Genomic DNA, 24,144 nt, shown 5'->3' on the forward strand with positions numbered 1-24,144 from the left:
TCTGGGAGTTTCTCTTGTCTAAACACAGCACATATTGTATTAATCTGATACCATGATAAGTTCCCAGTTCTATTGACAAATTCAGGTAAAGGAGAGCAAATCAAACACTGTGGTTTAGTGATACAGATGAACTCATCTAACCACTTGTGCCTGGTAAATGAAGTTGATCCACCCCTCTTTCCTTGTGTAGCTTCCCAGCTACCTGTGCATGGTCCTTCCATAGCCATCTGTGAAATAAAGCTTAACTATTCCCTTGCCATGCTGTTTTGAGTCTGAATTCACATTTTAGAACATGCATGGAAAATTTTGTAAAACAGCTTTTATGTTGATTCCATCAGTTGCTTTGTCACTTGAGCAGGATAAATAAATATAGAAAGTTGTACCAGGCAGTACTGAGAAACCTGTAATTACTAGATGGCCTCCTGACCTTGAGAAGTCATGCAGACCTTCCAGCCTGATTTCAGAACAAATGCTTTGGAGTAGTTCCCCTCCATTTGTTTTCACATGAAGAGGTGAAAACAATAGCAATAGTTTCCAGCTGTATACAGTGATTAAATGTCAGTAGCAGAAGATAATCCCCCATGATTTTTATTTCAAAGCTTCCTCTGTCTCTTGAGCCTAACTCAGTGCATTTCTGGTGACTACAGCAAGTTTGTGCTTTAGAACTCTCAGGACAGAAAATTGTCAAATGATGATCCCATCTGTCATCAGCCAAAATGCTGTGTGGGTTACTTTCACCTTGCTGTGGAAGCCAAAAGGACAAACATGTCCTAAGAGTAAATATGTGAACTGAGGGAAGGATAGAGCACAACTAAAAGTAGTATGTTTTGGCCTATTGGCTTTTTGGTGGGGAAAACATCTCTCATTAACCTGATTTAGGGAAAGACATGTTAGGTAAAATCTTCCTTTAAGTGCACAGCTGTGTAGTTGATCTTTATACAGATGCACTTTCAAATGTGCTGAAATGTTGTTATTCACTCAGAAACTCTTCTTTTTATGAGCAGAGGGAAGAAAAAATGCCATCAAAAATTCTTAAGTGTTAGTTTTTTAAAGCAAGCAGGAATTTATGCTTGAATAAGTGCAGAGTTCCAAAGCCCTCCAGAGCAGTTCAGGGAAACGGCAGCTGTGCACACCTGGTAAGCTTTAAATCTGTCTGTGAACTCATCAATCTCCAACCAACTGCTGTTAAATGCCTGCATCCCCTAAATTTATTTAGGTTTTCTCTTTAGAAGTTTTCTTCTATAGCAACTCCCGTGAAAAAAAATGAAGACTATCCAATAGTAGGTGATTTCAGATAATTCTGTTTCAGATCCTGATTAAAGAAAAATAACTTTCAGACATCTTTGTTTCATCAGACTCTAAAATTTCTGTGGCCTGCTTAATGTCTGATTTATGGTGTCGCTAATTCAATAAGCTGAAATTGATACCTGGGTCAAGCAGAATAAAAAGGGCTTTATTCCTCTTCTCCTAATAACTCCTGGAGACAGCACCGTGAGGAGAGGAATGAGTGTGTGTTTGTCCGTGCCCGCAGCATTTCTGAGTGCACGGACAGCGAGGCTGAGACGGTGATGCAGCTGCGGAACGAGCTGCGGGACAAGGAGATGAAGCTGACAGACATTCGCCTGGAAGCGCTGAGCTCTGGCCCACCAGCTGGACCAGCTGCGCGAGGCCATGAACAGGATGCAGGTGAGGAGCAGCCACCCCACATGCTGCAGCCGCTGCTGATGTGGCAGCCACCCCCACAGTAAAGATCAGAACTTTATGGATGCTTGCTAAAGGCTGTGCTCAGCTTCGTGCCAGTTTTAAACCTTCATTCAAAGTCAGCTTGAACACTTGGCTGTGCTGCCCTCAGCTTCAGCTGTTTCAACTCCGAGATGGGCCAGCATTTGTTGGCTGTCAAAATGTTTCCATGTTCTCTGCCTTAAGGTAGTTGCATTTCCTTATTAGTGAATTCCCATATATTTAGGTATTTTAGGATACTTTGAAAAGCTTCACAGAAAGGACATTTTAATAATTCTTTAATTAAAACATTATGAAAACCGCTTTTCTGCTAAATTACCATTTATTCTTAAGTTTCTTCTATGTTGCTATCTTATTATCATGTTTTCGCTCTGCCTTCTAATGTCTGACTTGTCCTTTTCAAGAGTGAGATTGAGAAGTTAAAAGCAGAGAATGATCGGCTGAAATCTGAAAACCACGGCAGCTGTAGCCGGGCTCAGTCCTCAGGTTTCCATCTCCTCCTCTCCCAGACACTCTGTGGGACTCTCTCAACACAGCCTGAACCTCACGGAGTCAACGAGTCTCGGTGAGTTTAATGAGACGGGTGGTGGGGCAGGTTTTATCCTGCACTTGGAAGGCTTGGGTTGGTTAGCTATGGAAAAATGAAAGCGTGAGGATTATTAACAGCTGAGGTGTGGAAATATGTCACAAGCTGGCACAAGGCCTTCTTTTAAATATCATTGTAAGTTTGCTACACCCTCAGTCAGAGGTGTCCAATTATGACTTCAGCTCTGAAAAGTCATGTTTAAAGTCATTTAATGGTGCACATTTGCCAGGGGATATATCATAGGAAGGAAAATACAGAGTAACTGGTTAATAATTTTCAATGGCCTTCCCTTTTTAAGAGGGATATGTGGCAGAGGAGTCAGTCAACCTGGTTCTTGTGTTTTACCTTGGGGCATGTGAAGCCCAGACGTGTTGTGTTTGACTATAATAAACCAGAATAGCCTCTATTGTAATTGAGCTCTAGCTGTGAAGCTGCTGATATTTCCTGTCCACAGACATGCTGTTGGATGACACTGGAGATGGCTCTGCCCGGAAAGAGGGAGGCAGGCATGTCAGAATAGTTGTCAACTTCCAGGATGAGATGAAATGGAAAGAGGTGAGTTATGTTTCATCTGCAGCTTTGAAATGTAAGTGACTTTGGATTGTGTGAAGGAACTCAAGTTTGCCAGAAGACTATTAACAATTAAAAATTTTCTCAGGAAAACAGTTCATTGGTGTGTTAATAGTCATAGAGAAGGCACTTGGCTACCTCCAGCTTCCTTGGAGCTGCTGAGAGGGACCAAAATGCCAGAAGCACCAATCTTATGGAAGAACTTGACAAATCCAAACTGGAGATCTATATCATTCTACTTTAAGTTGTTCTCTCTGGCACAAGTACCCTGTTTAGAATGACATCTTTCAGATGTTTTCCATCTACAAGTACATGAAAGAATCCTAAATACCCAAATAAATTGCAAATATTGTAAAATTGCATCCCATCTGGTGTATTTAACGTACTACATGCGTGAATAACATGCATGTTATTAAGATATTACACACAGTCTTTGCAAAGCAATGGCCTTGCTCTCTCACATTTTTGTGTGCCTGTAAAAGTATGTTTAAGAAGTAACTTCATATCTTCCTGAGGGGTGGACAAAAATCTGAATGATCAGAAGTAAAATGAACTTAGCTGATCTTTCCATTAAATTTTGTATTAAGTATTACAGCCCTGGGAAAACAGTAAAACTGCTGTTGATCGAATGCAGTCAGAGCAAGTTTTAGTAACACTTCAAATCTTATGATAGAAATTCATTTTCTTTTCAATTGATGTTTCACAGTGAGTGCAGCTGTAGAAAAACTGAAAAATTATATTTCTCTGATTTCTTTTATCTGCTTTAAAAATTACTTTAAAAATTCAAAGTGTTGTGATGCATCGAATATTATATATTATGATGCATTAAATATTATGTATATATATATTACTACTTTTACATAGAGATATGCATAATTTCTATATAGATATAGGTTTCTATGCCCACAGCAGAATTTCTGGGAATAAATAGGATAAACCTTGCAAATATAACATCTTTGATTGTGAAGTCATGGAAGAATGAACGTCCCTACAATATTCCTTAGAGCTTTTCCGTCTCTTTGCTAAACTGTAATTCTCTCAGAGGTTTTTGAATTGTTCCTGGATTGATTAATAAATACCTTTAACTTAACATCACTGCTACCTGAGTATTCTTTAGCTTTGTGACTCCAACACTGTAGAAAATGTTTTATCGTGGGAAAAGGATTCCATATGCTGTTCAGAATTCACCATATGGAGCAGTAAAGGTGCACCATTATTTAGAAATAAAAGAGGAGGGGCAAAGAAGAATTTTAATGACACTAGCTGCACTTGTCTGATAGAGTTACTCCTGTGCCTTTAGGATTCCAGGCCTCGCACCTTCCTCATAGGTTGCATTGGAGTCAGTGGGAAGACCAAGTGGGACGTTCTGGATGGGGTTGTGAGACGCCTGTTTAAGGTCAGTAGTTACAAAATGCTGCGAGCTCAAGTTCTTCTGTGGAGTTTTGATGGTACCAAGCTGTATTTAACTTTGTGTGTTAAGTACTGTCACAGCAGAGAACAAACACCCTGTGCTGCCTGACTTCCTGTGTCCCTTTTCCACCTCAGGAATACATCATCCACGTGGATCCTGTGAGCCAGCTCGGGCTGAACTCAGACAGTGTTCTGGGCTACAGCATCGGGGAAATCAAGCGCACCAACAGTGCAGAGACCCCGGAGCTGCTACCTGTGGGTATCTGGTTGGAGAAAACAACACTATCTCAGTTACCGTCAAAGGTAATTTCACCTGACCTGCCTGGTGGAGTTTTCACTATTGAGTTTTGTCAGAGCTTGCTGTGTCAAGAAACTCAAGAAACTTATTGCCCTGCTTTTTCATGTTCCTACCATTGATTTCCTTCCTGCTATTTTCATTTGATAAAATCACCACTTGGGGTATGCTAAGTCTGTAATTTCAGCAAGTTTTCAACCTGTAACTCTAGGAACAATTTCACACTGCACAGATCTTTCTTTGTCATAGAGAAGACTTCACACCACAGGGGATGTAGTGGAGCTGTTTGAGCAGCAAAGTACTTTCCAAATGAGTCAAGCCTGAAAATTTTATTAGCTCTTTATCACAGCTATAGTTATTTCCTTCATGCAGGGTGAAAAAAAAAAAAAGTCTTGACTCCTTTGCTTGATTGGTCTCACTGAAGGGTCTCTCCTTAAGTACCAGGAAGGAGGGAGCCCAAATTCTATGAAACACCTTAAAATCTGGATTTTTCAAAATGTATGGTTTTCAGAATTCCCATCAATTTTTTTCTGTAATACTGATAAAAATTTAATATTTGTGTTTCTCATTTGATTTCTCAAGGAAGCACTTTTTAATGGAAACTATACTATGAAACAAAGTTCAAGAGTAAAACCCTCAACTGTTGCATTTAGAACATATATCAGTTTGTTCAAAGTTACACCAGGGAAATCTGCAGACAGATGGTATTTGAGAGCAGTGCCAAACATTCTTCAGATCAACTTTGAAATTTCACTGAAAGCAGATTTTTGAATATTGGTGTAAAAAACCAAGGTACCTTGTATAGCAAACCAGTGGGCAGGAAGACAAAATAGACTGTGAAATACATCAACTTACTGAATCTTGACATGAACCCAGGATATTCTACTTACATAAAATGCATTGTCCAGTCATAAATCCTAAATTAAATACTGCATCAGGTGTAACCTGTGTCTGTAAAGCTACAATTTGAGTTTATATTTAACTTGCACTGACTTGACTTGTGCCTTGAAGGTTCATAAGTGATAACAGTTTTCAATAAAATTGAAATGTATTTAATCAATTTATGGAAAATAACTTGAGATATAAAGCTGCCTATATAAATATTTAATATTCCAAGTAACCACTGAGGTGCAAACACTTCTCTGGGTGTTCTGCCAACTTCCCTTCCTGCTGTTTATTTTGAAGCACTGTGTATTTTGCCTAAACCAATTCTGCCTAAAGTGATTGCTGACATGGCATAAATGCTTATCAGTAGGAGTTTTCTGTTAGAATAGATAACTATCAGCATACAGAGGAGGAGTTTAATTACAAGCATTTGGAAAGTAGGGGAGTTGGTGATAGCTGGGGTTTGTTGGTTTTGGGGTTTTTTTGTCTAGTGATCCAAAAGTAAACAGGTACATTCTGGGTGAATGTGTGGTGAAATGCTGTAAAATGGGTGGCTGGTTCATGGAGTGTGTGACCTGGAATCCTTTAGTGTGGCAGCTTCCAAACGGCCTCAGGGATGCAGCTGAGGACTTACACAGGCTGAAGGAGGACCCGGCCTAAGCCCACAGGTCAACCCTGCACTTGTTTTTCAGTTTTATGTGTGCCTCTCTCAACCACGAGGGATACTGGGGGGGGAAGGGTTTTAGCTCTGAAGTGAAGAACAGCTTGATCAGGTCAGTTTGGCTAAAAATTGGAAATGCCCCTAAAGGAGGCCTGTTTCCCTGCTGCAGGTATCTGTGAGAACAGTCTGGACGGGCTGGTGTTTGAGTCACTGATCCCCAAGCCCATCCTGCAGCGCTACGTGTCCCTGCTCATGGAGCACAGGAGGATCATCCTGTCCGGCCCCAGCGGTACGGGCAAAACCTACCTGGCCAACTGTCTGTCTGAGTACATGGTGCTCAAGGAGGGCAGGGAGCTGGCCGAGGGCATCATTGCCACATTCAATGTCGACCACAAATCCAGCAAGGTGAGCACGTGCAAACCATCCTCGCACAACAGCGTGTCCAGAGTGAGAGACCTTTCTTAATCTGTCATTTTGAATTTGCCTTTATTTTCAAAGCATTATGTTAATCCTGGAGGAAACAGTATTTAAAGGTTTTCAGATTTACCCGATTATGGGTCGGGAGCAGCAGGCTTCCAGGTGTATATTTAAACACCTGAAGGTGTCATGATTGTCAAGTGTTTAGGAGCCTAAGAATTGCCCAGGAAGTTAAACACCTGGATTAAATTCCCGGAGACTTAAGCAATCCCTATTGCATGTGGGCACTTTCTCTAAAACCCTCAAATGCATCTTCAGGCTGTCAGGAGCTTCTGCAGCTGCAGGTGTCAGCAGTTGTAATCATGTGCTGGGTTTGGAGGGGCAGTTGTGTAGACACATTCCTGGGCTGGTAAGGCGTGTCTTTGCTTTTTTATGCGCTACTGGTTTTGCTTAATATACATCCAGCAATCATCTAGATTAGAGAAAAGGGAAAAAAAAAACAAAGAAGAAAGAAAAAAGCTGTATATTTGATGGCCTTAGGCATATTTTCCTCTGGAGGAAACGGATGGTTGAAATTGTGGTTATAAGCCACTGGTATGATTTCAGATGCTTTAAAGCTGCATTTCAGCCATTTATCAGCAGCACCAAAAGCTTGTCCTTCTTTCCAGCATTACTGAAGGCATCCAGATTTGGCCTCTGATGAGGGATAGTTTGTTCCAGATTAATTTTGTCTGCTGTATTTTGATGGGAACACTGTTGCAAGATGATATAACAAATCTAGCTGGAATGCAGAGTTTGGTTTGGTTTGGGGAGAGTTGATCAAGTTCCTGAAAAGAAACAGAAATATATTTTAGGCCTTTTAGGTCTGACATTGTTGAATAAAAAACACTAACTAAATTACAAAATATTACCCCTCTTCAAGCCCCTGTTTCACACAGGATTTCTGGTACAGCCTCTAAGTCTTCAGCATAACCTACAAAAGAGAAGGAAAACTTTATCTTTTGTTTTCTTGTAGAAAACGCGTGATTTCTTAGATGTCAGACTCTTGCTTTAGATTTTGTTACCAAGCTTATCTATCTTAATTGATTTTTACAGAAATGTGAAGAAAAAAATTTTTTTTCTTCTATTTTTTTCTGCTTTACAGGAACTCCGCCAGTACCTGTCCAACCTGGCAGACCAGTGCAACAGTGAAAATAATGCTGTGGATATGCCTCTTGTCATAATTTTGGATAATTTGCACCACGTTAGCTCCCTAGGAGAGATCTTTAATGGACTGCTGAACTGCAAGTACCACAAATGGTAAAGAAATTGTATCAGGACACATTGCAAATGTTAATCCTGTACTCAGAGCACTGCTCCTATAAAATCCAATTACAAAACCAAAATCTACATTAATTTAGTAGTGTGGAGGATGATGACCAGGTTGTCCATATTGTGGACAGTGCTTCAGAAGGATCTTTTTCCTTCATAAAATTATCAATTTTTCTGAAATAAGTAATTAGAAAGTAGTTGTATTTGCTTCAGATGTAGATCATTAGTAGTAAAACTCCATTTGTATTGAAAGGTCCTGTTTTGGGACTTCTGGTTTGCTTTCAGAATTTGATGTTCTCAGAATCTCAGTAGACAATTTGGTCAGAAGTAACTACATATCCTTCTTTCACAAAAGTGTTTTAAATAACCTTTTTAATGTTCAAGTTTTACTTAAAACTTGATTTTCAAAGTTCACAGATTTGATTTTTTTCTCCCCATAGTCCATATATTATTGGCACAATGAACCAAGCCACCTCCTCCACACCTAATCTTCAGCTTCACCATAATTTCAGGTACTGTTTATTCATGTTTCTCATTTATATTTGTGGGCTGGCAAAGGACTAACGGCTACTGAGTCATCTGAAATTTTTCTTACCACCTGAAATAGAAAAGTGAGAGAGAAATGCGATTTGCTCCTGGTTGCTGCCCTGACATGTGCAGCTTGGTTATGGTGCTGTCATTAAAAGAATGGTGTTCATAAAACTTCTATTTTACAGAGGATTGTTAAGATATTTGATCTTTTACCGTATTTTCAGTAAGACAATATTTAGGCAAAGCAGATTAATGAGAAATGAGCTGAAACCATGCACAGTAAAAATTGGTTCACCTAGTCGAATATTCCAAAGTAACTTTTGCTGAAAAACACGTATGACTGGAGTAGCCCATTTTGATCCTGATAATCTGGAAATAAGAGGAGAAATGTAGTCAGAAATAGTTATACTCAGTCGCATGGAAGAGAAATAATGGCTATTTCTGCTGTTCTGCCATAGATGGGTGCTATGTGCAAACCACACAGAGCCAGTCAAAGGCTTTCTTGGCCGTTTCCTGAGAAGAAAACTAATTGAAACAGAGATTAGTGGCAGGATGAGAAATGCAGAGCTGGTTAAGATTATTGATTGGATTCCCAAGGTCTGGCAACATCTGAACAAATTCTTGGAGGCTCACAGCTCCTCTGATGTTACTATTGGTAAGTACTCTGCTCAGGCATATGTAAATATGTGCATTTTATTTCTTTGTATATCAAGTGTGTCTTTGTACACTTCCTTGTGCTGTATCACATAAAAAAGGCTTTCTTTAAAACCCTACTTTTAGATGTTATCAGTCCTATTTTTGATGCCTGTTGTGATTGTGGTTTGAGTGTAATATCTGAATTTCCTTCTCCAGGTCCACGACTCTTCCTCTCCTGTCCAATAGATGTAGATGGTTCTAGAGTTTGGTTCACTGACTTGTGGAACTACTCCATCATTCCATATCTTCTGGAGGCAGTAAGAGAAGGGCTACAGGTGAGCAGGCAAAGGGAAAAATCATAGGTCTAGAAGAGCATCTGTTCAAAAGCCAACAAAACTCAGTAGTGACAACACTTTCTGTAGATACAACTTTGCACATTGAATATCTGCATGTCTATGAAAATATAACTAGAATTGTCAATAGTTTCAGGAAGAATTAGTCTCTTCAAGCACTTTTGAAACTGAGAGTGGAAAAAGTGATTAGGTGCCAAACTGCTGATGTTTTCAAATGGGGGGAGTTAGACATACAAGTACCTTTCAATACTGTGTTCCAGAACCACACCTTAAAATTATCCTGTGCATGAGAAAAATAAGCTTGTGGTCATTAACTTTGTTACACAGGATTTTCTTTTGGAAATCAAATCTTTCAACATAGGAAAAAAGTTTTGCATGGGGAGAATTCATGAGTGACAGGAGCACTATCAGTGACGTTTGGATTACTACTCAGTATATTAAGATTTTTTTTTAGTAGATTCCTTCATAATTCTATCTTTTACTATGGCTTCTTACACATTTGTGAAATACATGAATTCTCCATGTTTGGGGTAAACTTTGGGCAAACCACAGCTGCCATTTGAATTTGTCAGTATTTGGAAACCTCATTTTTTTGGGACAATTGTGGTAGGCTCTTAGACATGAGGAAAACAATAGGTCGTGGAGTACAAAGCACACTCAGGAAATTTGCTAGAAATAAAACGATTTTACATGAAACTTGTTATAAAGGAAGGTAATGGGAGCCAGGAATCTTTCCAACCTAAAACAAGAGAAAGGAGAACAGGTTGAAATGGAGAAAACTGATACTCACAGTAATGCATGGGCTCTTGTACTGGGTTTTGGAGCTCTCATATCACTGATCAGTATGTGTGGAAAGCATTGAAAAATTAGTAATGGAAGTGGAGAAAGAGAGCAATTGATAAAAACATCCTTTTGCTGCCTTGTTCTGTCCATCTCCATCTTTCCTTAGGGTATTTGAGTGGCTTGTGTTACAGCTGTAAGGACTTCAGTTTCTCTCTTTGTGCTTTAGGTTCTTTATCTCCTTCAGTCCCATTTCCCTAAATTAAACTAATTCATCCCTATTTAAATAATATCTCTTTTGTTTGGTTGATGGATAAGAAGATGCACTTTAGTACTTGAAGAGTAGCCAGATTGGTGCTAACGAACAAGCTAATGCTAGGAATGTGGGTTTCATCTGGGGCTATTTCTGCTCCCCACACCCACAAGGACTCCTCTGAAAGCACATCTTCCTTCCTGAAGTTGCCTGCCAGAAAGCAAAGGTGGACTCCTAATTTTGCTCTGATCTCTGTGGATCTGCTCTCTGTTTCTCATTTAGAGAGTTATTTTGGGTCAAATACAAACAACTCAAATGGATCCTTAAAATAATTGCTCCCATGAGTGCTGACTTGTTCTTCAAAACAGGGATATGAGAAGGTTGTGTAAAACCCGAGTTCTTCCTGCTTGGTGTATGTCGCAGTACACGCTGAGAGTCGTGTATAATAATGACAAGGACTATGAGACTAACGAAGCATTTTATTGAGAAACCAAACCATATTTATAGTGTGGTTGACAAGTCTCAAACAGGACATCAGTCCATTGGACAGTAGGAGAAAACATGTCCTGTCACGTAGCACGAGAACTGTTTTTCAGTCAACACCAGGTGCTAATCTCTGTTTATTAATTCCTTTCTGTTTACCAGAAAGTTAGCATCCTGGGAAAGGCTCAGGCCTGAGCTGAGAAACTGTCTCAGCCTGGGAAAAAGTTTCCCAGCCTGAGAAAAGAGAGAAAGAGCTCAGAGCCTGAAAAAGGCCTAACAAACCTTGCCTGGACATTCAGTGGTGTCTACATGTGTACACAATACAACACCAGCAGAAAGAGAATGCAGAGTCTCTGTAGCTTCCTGCCACTGTCACTCCAAAGATTTTTCTTTTATGCTTTATGGAGCAACTTTTTCCATCCTTGTCCCATGACTTGCTCCCTGGAAAGCATGCCAGTGGGAGGGGTGCATAGACCTGGTTGCCATGGAAGAGGATTGTGAGTCATTTCCTCTCTCCTGAGCTCGGATCCACTCAGACTTTTGCAGGAGAAAGACGTGAAAAATACAAAATCTTTGCCACTTACCAAATGGCATGTATCATTGTAAATTTGAGAATGAGATTAAAACAGGAAATCTGGTTTGCCACATCTTGAAGCCATTATAATGGGAAGGTAACGTAGCAGGGCTGAAAGATAAAGGGTTTGGGCTGTGGAGGAGGCTGTGTTTCAAATTGCCTAGCACCATCTGCTGGCACCTCTGCTCCCTCCTGCTTCACAGCACACCACAGGTTGGTATTCAGAGCAGTTTAATACTTTTGTGCATGCAAAACCTAAATCCACAAAGAACGTACCAAGGAGAAATAATATTGAGGAAAGTGAGATAGTCCTAGATCCATCAGAGAACTGGTGGATTTCTTTGCTAGACCATTGTTTTTACCCTTGTGCAGGGGAATAAATGAAGGGGACAGTGACAACATGTCAGAGACAAACTCCAGTTGCTGAAGGACGGTGATATTTTAAAAGTGGAAATAAATGTTTTAAAGCCACTTGTAGTTGTATTTATGCTTTTGGAAGTCATGAGGCATTAAAATGAATGTGTCGTCTAGCTAAGGGAAATGGAATATAACAGGGATAGTACTTTGGGATTCAGTAGCACAGTCTATTCCAGACAGAAAAATATTTTTGAAGCAGGGTTTGCCTATTTAGGAACCTGACCAGAGACAAATGCTAGTGATGCTTTTTCTTGGTTGAATACGAAAAAAATCTGACTTGAAAACTTTATGCCTTGACATCATTATTGCCTGATGACAAATCTCACATTTCCTCCTCCACATTCCATGGATGGCAGTTTGTAAGGCAGCTGCAAGTACAAACCAGATGTCAGCACTGATGGCTCCTTGTGTGTGCTGACATTATTTAAGTTGACTTAATTAGGTGATGTTGTTTTCAGGAGTTTCTTCCTTCAGCTGTTGCCAAGAGAGGGGCACTGTAGTCTCAGAGAAGGTGGTCAGCTCCTTCCTAATCAGTGCTATGACCAAGGGCTTTGTGTGTCATTAGGGTAAGGAAAATCATTAGGGTAAGTTCAGCCCTGCTTGGAATGTGTTTCCTGCAGCCCAAGAGCCATGGCATGTTCATTTTGGTTAGGTAGGCACTGGATGAGATGATTGGAATGTTTGACATGGATTTGTGCTCTTTCAGTTGTATGGAAGGAGAGCGCCCTGGGAGGATCCTGCCAAGTGGGTCATGGACACCTACCCATGGGCAGCCACCCCCCAGCACCATGAGTGGCCTCCTCTGCTCCAGCTGCGGCCTGAGGACGTGGGCTTTGATGGCTACTCTGTGTCCCGGGAAGGCTCCACCAGCAAACAAGTTCCAGTGAGTGATGCCGAAGGAGATCCTCTGGTGAGCTCTCATTTCTGGAACAGCAGAACTTTTCTTTTGCTTTGTTTCTAGGGATTAGAAACAGGAACTAGTCTGGCTGTAGACTAATCCCTTCAGTCGTCTCATTTTCTCCTTTACTGGAAAATCTGTGTTTAGCAGTAACTTGAATGCTGCTGTGGTTTACAGTCTTCTGAGTAGTAACTGTCTTCTGAGTCTCAGCATTATTGACCTCACTTGTTTCTCCCTTTCCTTCTTTGCCCGCTAGCAAAACAAATGCCACTGTAGCTGTCATGTGGAGTTAATGTTGTTCCTACCTCAGAATACAAATTATCATGAACTTCCTTGCCTTTGCAGATGAACATGCTAATGAGACTGCAGGAGGCAGCCAACTACTCCAGTCCCCAGAGTTATGACAGTGACTCCAACAGCAACAGCCATCATGATGACATCCTGGATTCCTCTCTGGAGTCAACATTGTGATCTCCCTTACAAGAGATTGTTTCCACTTGGCAACAGCCCTGATTACAGACTCATGAAAAGAACATGTTCCTGGGCTGAGATCTCAGTATTAGAGCTGCAAGAACAAGACATTTGGAACAATCTTGTACCTGGGTGCAGGCAACCCAAGCGACCTTTGTCAGTGATGAGAACTGCACTACTCCTTTGTTTCCTTATTTTTAGTTGCTGTAAGCTCTCATGCCTAAGATCCTGAAGATGTTAAAAATAATCATCATTACTAAGTCGAAAGGGCAGGAGTGGGGGGCAACTTCACAGCTGTGAAGCAAACAGCTTTGTGCCATGTACTGTCTGGAAAGAGAGGGGAGGAGGAATATTTGCCTATGCTGCTGTTGACCAAACACATTTATGTGAGGGCTGGACTTTCACCAATCAGCTTTGTGGATTAAACTCTGCTTAATATAGTTCTGGTGCTATAACAATATTGCTTGCCTCGGTGTTAATACTCAATGAAGGCAAAGCTGCAAAACAGGGAAGTCTGAATAAATATTAAAAAAAGAGAAAAGGAAAAAAAGAAACTAAAACAAAAAGCGCTGCTCTCCTTGCTAGTCTGAGACCTTGGCTTTCTTTCATTGTGTGTTTATAAAGATTATATATATAAATAGGAATATATAAAAATATATATAGAATCTGAACAAATCAGGGTTTTTTTCAAACACTGTGTAACAATCAATCCTGCTACAAGTGAAAGATCAGGTAGTCCTTTGCTAGTCAGGGCCCAATTCTCTTCCCACTTATATCCACACCACCAGCTGAGCTGACTTCTGTGGCATGTGCATCCCACTAATCCACCATGAGGAGAGGGCACTTTCCTCCTTCACAGAAGTCAGTGCAGGGCTGTGCTCCTTGGAGTCTTGCAGCTCCAAAGGACTCTTGGCAGTGCACAGGCATGGTGAGCTCTGTACACAGAAGTGAGCTACAACCCTGCAGAGGGATGAGTCAGACTTTCAGTTTTTAATTCTTGCCACGAAATGCTACAGCTGTTGTCAAAAAACTTTGGGTTTTGTTCAGAGCTTTCATTCCAATCAGCAAAACCATAAGGGGGTTAATTAAAATTCAGCTCTGTGACTGTTCCAGTGCTATTCTGGTGACAATATTTACTTCCATTACTTTTCTTTTTAATTGCAAATTAAAAAAGAAATAGTACTTTAGCAGTATTCAGGTCTGGAAGAAAAAAGATAAGGTACTGAGTACTGTGTCTTTTGAGTTTAGCTGTGCCATGCTTTTGAGTTGTGGCAGAGCTGTGAATCTGTTTTGGTTTCTCCTCCTCTGTGGACGCACACACCTACAGTATCAGTGTTCAGGCTTGTACTTGTGCTGGGGAACAAGAACACCTCCCAAGAGTTGCACTTTCCTGGTGGTACCACCATCCCCAGCACATCAGCTGTACCTCAGCCAACACCTCACTCCTCAGGAGGGATTTGTACAAGCCTTTCCAGCTCTCCTTTGGTGCTGACTTTTAAAAGTGATGCCTTATTTTGTACTAATTGTGTTTGATTAAATTAGTGCTGTATATTATGGGATTTTATTTAAAGAAACAGGGCTAAAGTCATCTCTTGAAATATCATAAGTTGCTGTGAATATTGTTTGTATGAGATACTAGCATTTGTCTAAATGTGACAAAAAAAAAGGAGGGAAATGAGATAATGTTTCAGGTTCATATCAATCCACAGCTAATAAATCATTGAAGTGCTGCTTTATCCATGCAGGAGGGACAAAAAAAGCTTTTCAACTCTAATAAATTACAGGAATATGCTGGTTTTTCAATGTACAGAAAGAAATCTTATTACAGACACTTTTTTCAAGAGCTTGTGGGTTTAAGGGAACATAACAGACAAGTTCATGCTTCTGTGGCTCAGCTTGAGAGGATGGTTTTATTATACCTCATGACTTTCTGTAATATAACTGTACTTTGTCTTACTAAGCTGGTCTTGAATCTGCTCCTGTTACGACTTTTAAGTGCTGATGACTTTTTTTTAAAAGAAAAATATTGTAAAAGGAAAAATTTAAATATTTTAATGATGGGGAGAAGAGCTTGGTGTTGTTACTGTTTTAACCTTACAAACAGATTTCATTATTTCACTGAATGGAATAACAAAGGTTACTCAGCCAATTTTCCTAATGCAGTTCTTGGTACTGTAAAACACGGGTTAGATCTGTTTGGAATCAAATCCATAGCATGCTGATGATGAGTTAAAGAGAAGTTAATTTTTCCAGTAGTCTTGACAATTCTGCTTCCCAGCACTGACTTTACCTGCTACTACTGTGAATTTTGGTACCTAATCCCCCAACTGAATCCATGCAGACAAAGCATGTGCCTGTAAAAAAAATGCAGTTGCAGGGCTAGGGCTTTAACTAGACTTGATATCCTAGAAAAATGTCTCAGTTGACCCTTAACTGAGTGCTAAAAGACATGTTTAAAGTAGTGTTTTCTTTGTGGGGAATGGGGTATTTTTTTTCTCATGTTTAATCCTGTGCTTAAGCTCAGAAAGAAATTTCTATTATCTGTTCTTTTTTATTGACACTAGCTTGGCTTAAAGTGAGAGAGGCAATTTTGAATAGGCTAATCATTCTGCGCATCACAATATTCCGTGTCTTTTCTGAAACTTTGGGAAGCAGGGTTACCTGTTGTACACACATCTTAGTTTTTATCAAGACTTTTCATAGATTAAGTCTTTCTTTAGGTGACTTCCTTCTCATTTAAGGTTTTTTCAAAACAATTCCTTTTTTTTCCTTTTTTTTTTCTTTTTTTTTTCTTTTTTTGCCTTCTTTCTCCTCCTTACAAAGTTGGCTTGTTTAGAAAAATATCAACAAGAAATTCAAGATTCTATGCAACAGTCATGTTGAGTTACAAATTGAGAGAATAAACCATTTTGTTTCCTTCACAACTGCCGAGAATGATACAGGCCATAAATGAAATATGGTTTATTTGGGGAAGGGGGGGAGGGGGTTGGTGAGCTTTTTTTGTACATTTTGAAAGAAACAGACTTGATATTTCATTGTTGATGCTTAACTTCGATATTATGTGTATGAAATCTTGTCTAAATGTGGCAATTCTCTTTCAAGAAAAAAATAATATACAAAAACAAAGCAAAAAAAAAATTTGTTGATATTAAATTGAAGGTTGCTGTTTTGATCTTGTCTTTTCCAGTGGAACAGTTTATGAACTATGTTCTATAAGATGTACATTTTTTCATTGTAACATAGAAATGTAAATATTTGATTAAAAGTGCTGCATTTTGATGAATTTTTTCTAGCCATTTTTAAAGAGAAAACTAGGAATTGAGTATTTTGTGTACATTTATGATGTTTTCCATTTGCTCCTTTCCCTATTTAATTTTCAGTTCTCATTTAGGATTGGAATTTGTGAATGGTCTGTTTGAGATCATGCCTCCCCTTTCTCACTCTCCCCATTTCTACCCCTTCCCCACCCCATGTCATGGAGAATAAAGCTGATGATTGTACCAGTCTTAAATTATTCATGATTCAATAAAATTGATGCTTATTTATTCAGATTTTTTGGCTTCAGATTTATTATCCCTTCCTAATCACCATTTTACAATTTTTTATTTGAAGATTGTGGGTTTCACTCCTTTGATTTTGTTGGCTTTTTGTAAGTACTTGTGAGGAGGTGCCAACAGCCCTCACCCATCCATCCATCTGGCCTGGAATGTTTCCAGGGGCATCTCCCACCTCTCTGGACAACCTTCACATTCCACACAATATTCCCAGTTCCTCTTCACTCATTTGATAGAGATATTATGGTTATACAGTAATAAATACAGGGTCAGTAAAAACTTATAGGAAGCTATTATCCTTCATGGCAAATAAATACTCTGACTTTAAAAAAAAAAGCAGAAGTTCTCTATTCAGAAAGCATAAATGTAAACATCTCTGCATGTAAAATCTAAATTTTTAGGTTGGTTTTTTTTTTCACTGGAGACTTAGTCTCTTCATATTCCTGTATTTTTGACAGTTCCTTTTCCACTTACCACCTATTTGAATGACTAATCTTGGTATGACAGATTCACATGTAGAAAACTTCAAAGAAAATAGAAAAGAAGTTCTGCTGAAAACTGAAAATCCAAAGATACTCTTAATGACACAGCAGTGTAAATGGTAAATGGTAGCTCAGAGTTGGTCTGTAATGTGGACATTGTCTGTCATCCACAGCAGTTTTCCAGAGGCAGAATTGCTTTGGATGTGCTCAGCACATTCTTCTGTGTTCTGTAAACTTCCTTTGATTCACAGAATTGCATGTCCTAGACTTGGTCCTGGAAAATGCTTCAGCCATGATCTTAGATGATTTTTGAATCCATGTTGGACTGCCAAAATGCTTACTATCTCTCAGGAATTCTTCCCTTCCTTTCCTTTTTGGCTGCCCTGTCCCTTTCCCACATTATTCTTTTCTCTGCTCTATGCACTCTGTCTTGTATGCTTAACTTTTTTTTTTCCCCTTTACCTCATCTTCTCTTTAACCTTTATTTTCCTACTTTTCTATTACCAACATCCTATTTCATTTTATGTCTTTCCTGAATCCATCTCATAATTTCTCAGGACATAGGATCAGTGCTGACTTCCTTTCTGCAATGGAAAAGGGAAATTCCCTGGAGTCATTTTATAAACTCAGTCTGCGACATGTATTTACACCCTTCTCATTCATCTGATCTTTTCCCCTGGTACTTCAGAGTAGTCACCTCAAGAACCAGCAAGGGAATTCCTGATGCCCTGCAGACTCCTGTCCTCCATTCCACACTTTCTGTCCATTTCACCACTTTACTGATGCCAAGGATTCTGACATTGATCTTGCTGTAACCAGGGCTTATCTGTGGTTTCTAATGTGGACATTTAATCTGGGTTTTTGGGCAGAGCACAGCAGCTGAGGACAACTTTCATCTTTGCCCCTGGCAGTGGGGCTGACTGCAGGCAAATCCTTCCCCATCATCATATTTGTTGTCTAAGCCACACACAGAAATCCATGTTCCTCTCTCCTTCCTCAATCATAGAATGGTTTGGGTTGGAAGGAACCTTTAGAGACCATGTAGTCCAACCCCCTGCAATGAGCTGGGACATTTTCTGTGAGAGCAGGTTGCTTAGTCACAGGTATTTCTAATTTGCTCAGAGGCTCAAGAGATGTTACAGGGAGTGGAGATCATGCCCTGGCTAAACATAGATAATCCCTTCTCTAGGAAGTTTGCCCATGAGGGGCTGGGCAATTAGAAAATCTGAAGTACCTTACATAAAATAGGATCCACAGGCACATGGGAAGAAGCTGTGCTCCCACTGCAATCCTGTCTGAAACCCCACTATGGGTCGAGGAGCTGGTGATCCGTATGTCAGTAAGCCTAAGTACAGCCAGGACTGTGCTGTGCTGTTCTGCCCTGTGCCACGAGGACTGCTTGGCCTCCAGAACCAGCTTGTGATGCACAAACCCTGCATCCATGGGATCAGCTCAGCCCACTCTAAAAGAGAGGCATGCAGCTCCTGCTGGGTACCCAGAGGTTGAGCCATCTGTGTGTCCTTGGCTTGTCTCAACATGCAGCAAGAAGATGTCATGGGTACATCCTTTCTGTTTGATAGCAGAAATGGTTAATAGAGTTCTTTTGCTGTGAGAAAACACCCTCCTGTAATGCCTTGAATGCCCACAGCCATAGCTGGGGTGTGGCCAGGATGCTGCGTGTGAATGCTGCTCCTCTGGGGGTTCTCAGCATCTGAAGGGACAGAAGTTTGCCTCTGCTGTTCCCATCTTGCAGTGTTCACTGTAACAAATAGCATTTGATTCTCACCAGGTCTGAGTGCCTTTTTATCGGGATTGTGATGAACCAGCACCACCCAGTGCAAAAGAGCAGCTGGGACACAAAGCCCAAGCCCAATGGGGGAGTAACAAGCTTATGAGCTCAGATCTGTGTGAGCCACTACACCTCATCCACAGCAGGATTTCTGACAATGTTACTACACAATTTTCAGCTTCACATTTTTGCCAGACCACCAACCTCTGGTGCCTAATCAGTCCTGATTATTAAATTATATATTTCTTCACATCAGTGACCAGGTCATCCATGGGGATCCTGGAAAGCTCTGAGAAATGCTTCCTGCTGGAGATGCTGGACATGCTGACTCAGAACAACCCATTTCTGTCTGGATTTAGTGCTACAAAATAGTATTTACTTCACTGCAAAATTATGAGTGGTGGCCTTGGATATAGTGATAATAACATTGTGAAGTTTCAGATCCTACTAAAAACACTGAAGACAACTAATAAGACAAAACCCCTGTTAAACAGCATTGAAACTTCCACTCCTGAAACCTCCATATGCTCAGAGCCCAGCTGTGAGGATGTGTGGGAAGCATCCATGGAGAGCCCAATCAACTTATAAGGGGCTGGGGGTTACCCCTACAAAAGAAGAGAAAGAAAACAGAGCAAGACACCACCCTGGCTTAGCAGGGAGTTTTTGAATGTGCTTAAACACACACACACACACAAAAAAAAAAAAAAAAAAAAAAAAAAAAAAAAAGTAGTACTGACCTGTCAAGGACTACAAGAACCTTGCTGGGTATACCAAGTTGCATTTAGCAAGGCTAAGCTTGTCTAAACCTAGGAGGGGTATGAGAACCTGCCCTGTGAAGAAAGACTGAAGCTATTGAATCTGCTCCTGAAGAAAACTTGTCAAGGTCCTCATAGGGGGACTTCAGTACCTAAAGGGCAGCCACAAAGGGGATGGATGCTCTCCTTTCAAAAGGAGTCACATGGACATGACAAGGAGCAATAGGTACCAGTTACACCAGGAGAGGTTTTATCTCGCTCTCACAATGATATTTTTTACAGAAAGAACAATCGTTCTGTGGAACAATCTCCTCAAGTATATGATAGAGTCCCCATTGGTGGAGGTTGTTCAAAATACAGTTGATCAGAGTAATAGTCCTCATCTAGATTGCCTTCTCCATAAAAGGCTGGACCAGAAGATCTTTCCAGATGTCTTCCAACCTGTGCAGTTGTATGATTTTATGAGGTATTTTAGCCTTTTGCTGGTAACATCAGAGGGAAAATTAGGTAAAAACAGCATACCTGGCACTTGTGCATGTCCAGTAAAGGCACTCCTGTGAGGCCCCACTCTGCTGGGCTGTTAAATCCCTGTCATGTAGGTTGGCAGAGTGGTGCTGGTGTGGGTTTTGGAGGTTGAAGGACATTATTCAGTTATATCAATTCAATCTTGGTACAAAAATACAAGAGCCCTAAAGATGTCCAATTAAGTCACTTGATAAGGGCCAGCGGAAAGTAAAATTTTTCCCATCCTTGCTGTATATTTCTGCCATGTTCTCCTCAGACATAGCAGTGAGGCAGTTTCAGTTGCTAGAAAAGAAAATCAAGGGAATCAATCAATTTTCTGCTTTTCAGCCCAATCACTTCTGCTCCCAGCCCATGCACACACACTGGGACATGGCTGGGCCTGGGGAGGAAACACAGCCAGGAGGGAGAGAGAACTCAGGCAGTAGTGGGACTCTGTGTTACTGCTCCTCAAAATAACAGAGCCCACAGCTTTGTGTCAAACCCCACCTTGAACTTCCCAGTCAAAGGGTTTTAAATGCCTTCAGTGTCTTCTAGGACTGAACTTGGGTGTCTTCAAACCAATCTATTTTCCTGTAGGATGGTGGTTTAGAATTGATTGGCGTTTAATATCCTGCCATCAGCATCACCCTTTCCTTCTGGAAACTATGGCATTGAATCATGTGCTCTACTTAACCTCTTTAAGGTTATTGTAATGTTCAAACTTTCCTGAAAGACATATGCTTTTTAAAGTAGGCTATTTTTGTTTTATTTTATTTTATTTTATTTTATTTTATTTTATTTTATTTTATTTTATTTTATTTTATTTTATTTTATTTTATTTTATTTTATTTTATTTTATTTTATTTTATTTTATTTTCATTTTTTTACTCCACCTGCTCCCAGTAAAAGGCTATGCAGAAGCCTATCTGCCTGGCTGTGGCTGGGTAAAAACACTTCCAGCTCCTCCATTTGTGCAGGGCACTGCTCAAGAAGCCACTAAAACAGGGAATGGGACCAGAGGGACACACTCCAGGTCTGTCACCAACAGCTCTGCAGGCAGCAGCAGAAGAACAGACTCCCCAAGAAAGTTATTTCCTTTCCTCCAGTCCAAAAGCCACTCTCCCATGCTGGCAGGCACAGATGTTGAACCAGCTGGTTTCTTAAGGGATAATATAGTTCAGAATTTGCTGCCCTGAGCTCACAGTCACCAAATTTAAATCCCCCTCTCTGCCTTATCCATTCCCCAGTATGGGAGATTTCCCTCCTGGTTCTGAGAAGGAAGAAAAACACACAAGATCTCTGGGCTGCTCGGTAATTAAAAAGAGCTCTTTGATATCCTAAAGCAGAGGTTTTATAGGAGTGTATTACACATGGAATTACCAGAGTTTCAAAAACTCTGGATGCTGCTAGTCATTATGGAAACCATTCCATCTCCATGAAGACAGGAAAGGCTTGTTATCTTCGCTCCTTTCCCAAAGCATACAGAGAGCTGCATTAAAAACAGAGAGAGAGAGAGAAAGAGAGAGAGTGCTGAGGTTGTTTAAGGAAATAGAGGGAAGTCACCTCTGACACTCTGGCTGTTAACAGCAAGTTATGGAACATTTAGAAATACACCCAAGCTGAATTCCCAATGCCATGCACACCAGGAAAAACGCAGCTGCCACTAGATCATCCTAATGTGACTAGAATCTTTCCGCATTTTAGGTAAGAGAATAAGTTTTTGCCTTTGACATTAGATACCCAAAAAGGGTGTCTACTTTTACAGTACTTCCCTTCTCTGCTTTTTGTTCTGCCTCACTGGTGAGGGAGTGTGGGGTGCCTGGCAGAGTGGGAAGAGACACAGTCAGGACTGGTGACCCAAACTGGCCACAGCGATATTCCAGACCATATGGCATCAGGCTGAGGATATAAAGTGGAGGGAAAGAGGAAGAGAGGGAGATATTTGGAGTGATGATACTAATCTTCCATGTGATGGAGCCCTGCTCTCCTGGGAAGGCTGAACACCTGCTTGCCCATGGGAAGCAATGAATAAATTCCTTGTTTAGCTTTTCTTTTGTGCATGGCTTTTACAAAACAACAATACAACAAACCCAGCAAGCCCTTTTCCATCTCCTTTTCCATTCCACCTCTATGAGGTATGTGTTATCAACTAAGGCCATCAAGGTGTCAAATAGGTAGAAGATAGATAGATAGATAGATAGGTAGAGAAAAGTGACAATGTGTCTCAGCTTAGATGTGCAAATACCTAATTGGAAAGAGATTAAGAGATTGGAACAGCCTTTCTGGCACAGGGTAGTCATGCCCTGTACAGGGTAGTCATGCCCTGTACCTGTCAGTGGTCGGGTGGCTTTTGGACAACACCCTTTAATAATACCTTTAATTTTTGGCCAGCCCTGAAGTCGGACTAGATGACATTTGAGAGTCTCTTCCAAATGGAATCACTCTCTTCTTCCTTTCACACCTTCCCTTGTGGCTGTGGCAGTGAAGTGGAGCATAGAGGGAGAATTGGATCCAGGGGGACATCTGTTGCATTTCTTTTGTTTTGGTGTGTTGGGGGTTGAGTGTATTTCTGTTACTGTGTCAATTGAAAGAATTTTTCCCATTATCATGCCAATGGAGCTGGCCGGGTTACACCCAGGGTCGCTGATGAGTCCAGACAAAGGGGTGGGTGGGGACGGCCCCCGGAGGGGCCTCTGAGGTTTCCGGGAGGGCACTCGCGTTTCCGGCGAGCTGGGAGGAGGACGCCTGGGATCGTTCAGCCACGCGGCCGAGCACAGCAGAGCCAGACCCTCTGTGATCACCTGCCCTGCATCTGCCCCGTTCCAGCCTCCTGCCTCTGCGGACACAGCTGATCCCCCGGACACACACGGTGAGCGAGGAGCCACCGCCCTCGGTGAGGGTGAGCCCGTTCCCGCCCGAGACCGGCGTGGCCGCTGCTGCCCCTCCCCCCTCCCTCCTGCTTTCGTTCCCGTCTGCCCTCTGGCAAATCCGGGCTCTCGACTAAGCACAGAGACAGCGTGCTTGCATCTAAAGGGACTGACACCGAGTTATGTATTTCGTTCTGTTAGCAATTTTAACTGTTATGTTTTCTGTTTGTATAGTTAGATATATTAGTAAAAGAGCTGTTATTCCCACCCCCCTTATCTCTGCCTCAGAGTCCTTGATTCAAACAATCATAATACTTGGGGGAGGGGAGTGGAACCAAAGTCTCTATTCCAAAGGGAAACTTCTGCCCTTACTGGCAGACACCTGTCCTTTCAAACCAGGACAAGTGTGTTATGAATGGTGGGCATTAGAGATCATGTAGCAGAAAATAAATGCAGTTTTGTAATTAAATCTCTGTTTCAGAAAAACTCTGCTACCTATATGCAAGGTAAAACCCACTGGCATTTCTGTAGTGTAGAGAAGTGTAAAAACAAAAAGCAAGTAGGTGGTTATAGATTTGTCTGGTGTTGCAGTAATGATCTTTGGCTGGACTTGAGGCTGAAGGGTTGAATTTCTCTCTTTCATCCTGTTTCTCTACCCTGTAAGACTGGTCTAATTATCTGCTTCCAGTCTATAAACTGTAGTGTCTTAGCGATGTGTGGTGAGTTGCTCCCTATTTAAAAGGCGGGTAAATAAAAAGTCATTTATTTAGGAACTGATAAATTCTTATTGAATCACTAATAAGGTGGTTTCCTCTCCCAGACACAAACTACAGCAACCTGTTATCTAGAACCAAGTACTACCCAAAGATCACATTTGGAAATCTACTTCTTCTTTATTTGACAATCACCCACTTTGATATAT

General features: G+C 40.9%; 1 protein-coding gene across 1 annotated transcript in view; it reads left to right on the forward strand.

The window, feature by feature from the left end:
- NAV2 (neuron navigator 2) overlaps nucleotides 1-16,822 on the forward strand; it is a 206,545-nt gene extending 189,723 nt beyond the window's left edge. Inside the window, 15 exon segments of the mRNA XM_079307961.1 lie at nucleotides 1,532-1,640; nucleotides 1,642-1,686; nucleotides 2,145-2,222; nucleotides 2,224-2,305; nucleotides 2,781-2,881; nucleotides 4,197-4,292; nucleotides 4,442-4,556; nucleotides 4,559-4,609; nucleotides 6,317-6,552; nucleotides 7,709-7,863; nucleotides 8,316-8,387; nucleotides 8,865-9,061; nucleotides 9,259-9,377; nucleotides 12,609-12,812; nucleotides 13,146-16,822. Coding sequence (XP_079164087.1) covers nucleotides 1,532-1,640; nucleotides 1,642-1,686; nucleotides 2,145-2,222; nucleotides 2,224-2,305; nucleotides 2,781-2,881; nucleotides 4,197-4,292; nucleotides 4,442-4,556; nucleotides 4,559-4,609; nucleotides 6,317-6,552; nucleotides 7,709-7,863; nucleotides 8,316-8,387; nucleotides 8,865-9,061; nucleotides 9,259-9,377; nucleotides 12,609-12,812; nucleotides 13,146-13,271 — 1,786 coding nt within the window. The 3' untranslated portion in view covers nucleotides 13,272-16,822.
- The last annotated feature ends 7,322 nt before the right edge of the window (nucleotides 16,823-24,144 follow it).

This window comes from Erithacus rubecula, assembly GCF_903797595.1.
Source record: "Erithacus rubecula genome assembly, chromosome: 6".
Taxonomy (NCBI): domain Eukaryota; kingdom Metazoa; phylum Chordata; class Aves; order Passeriformes; family Muscicapidae; genus Erithacus; species Erithacus rubecula.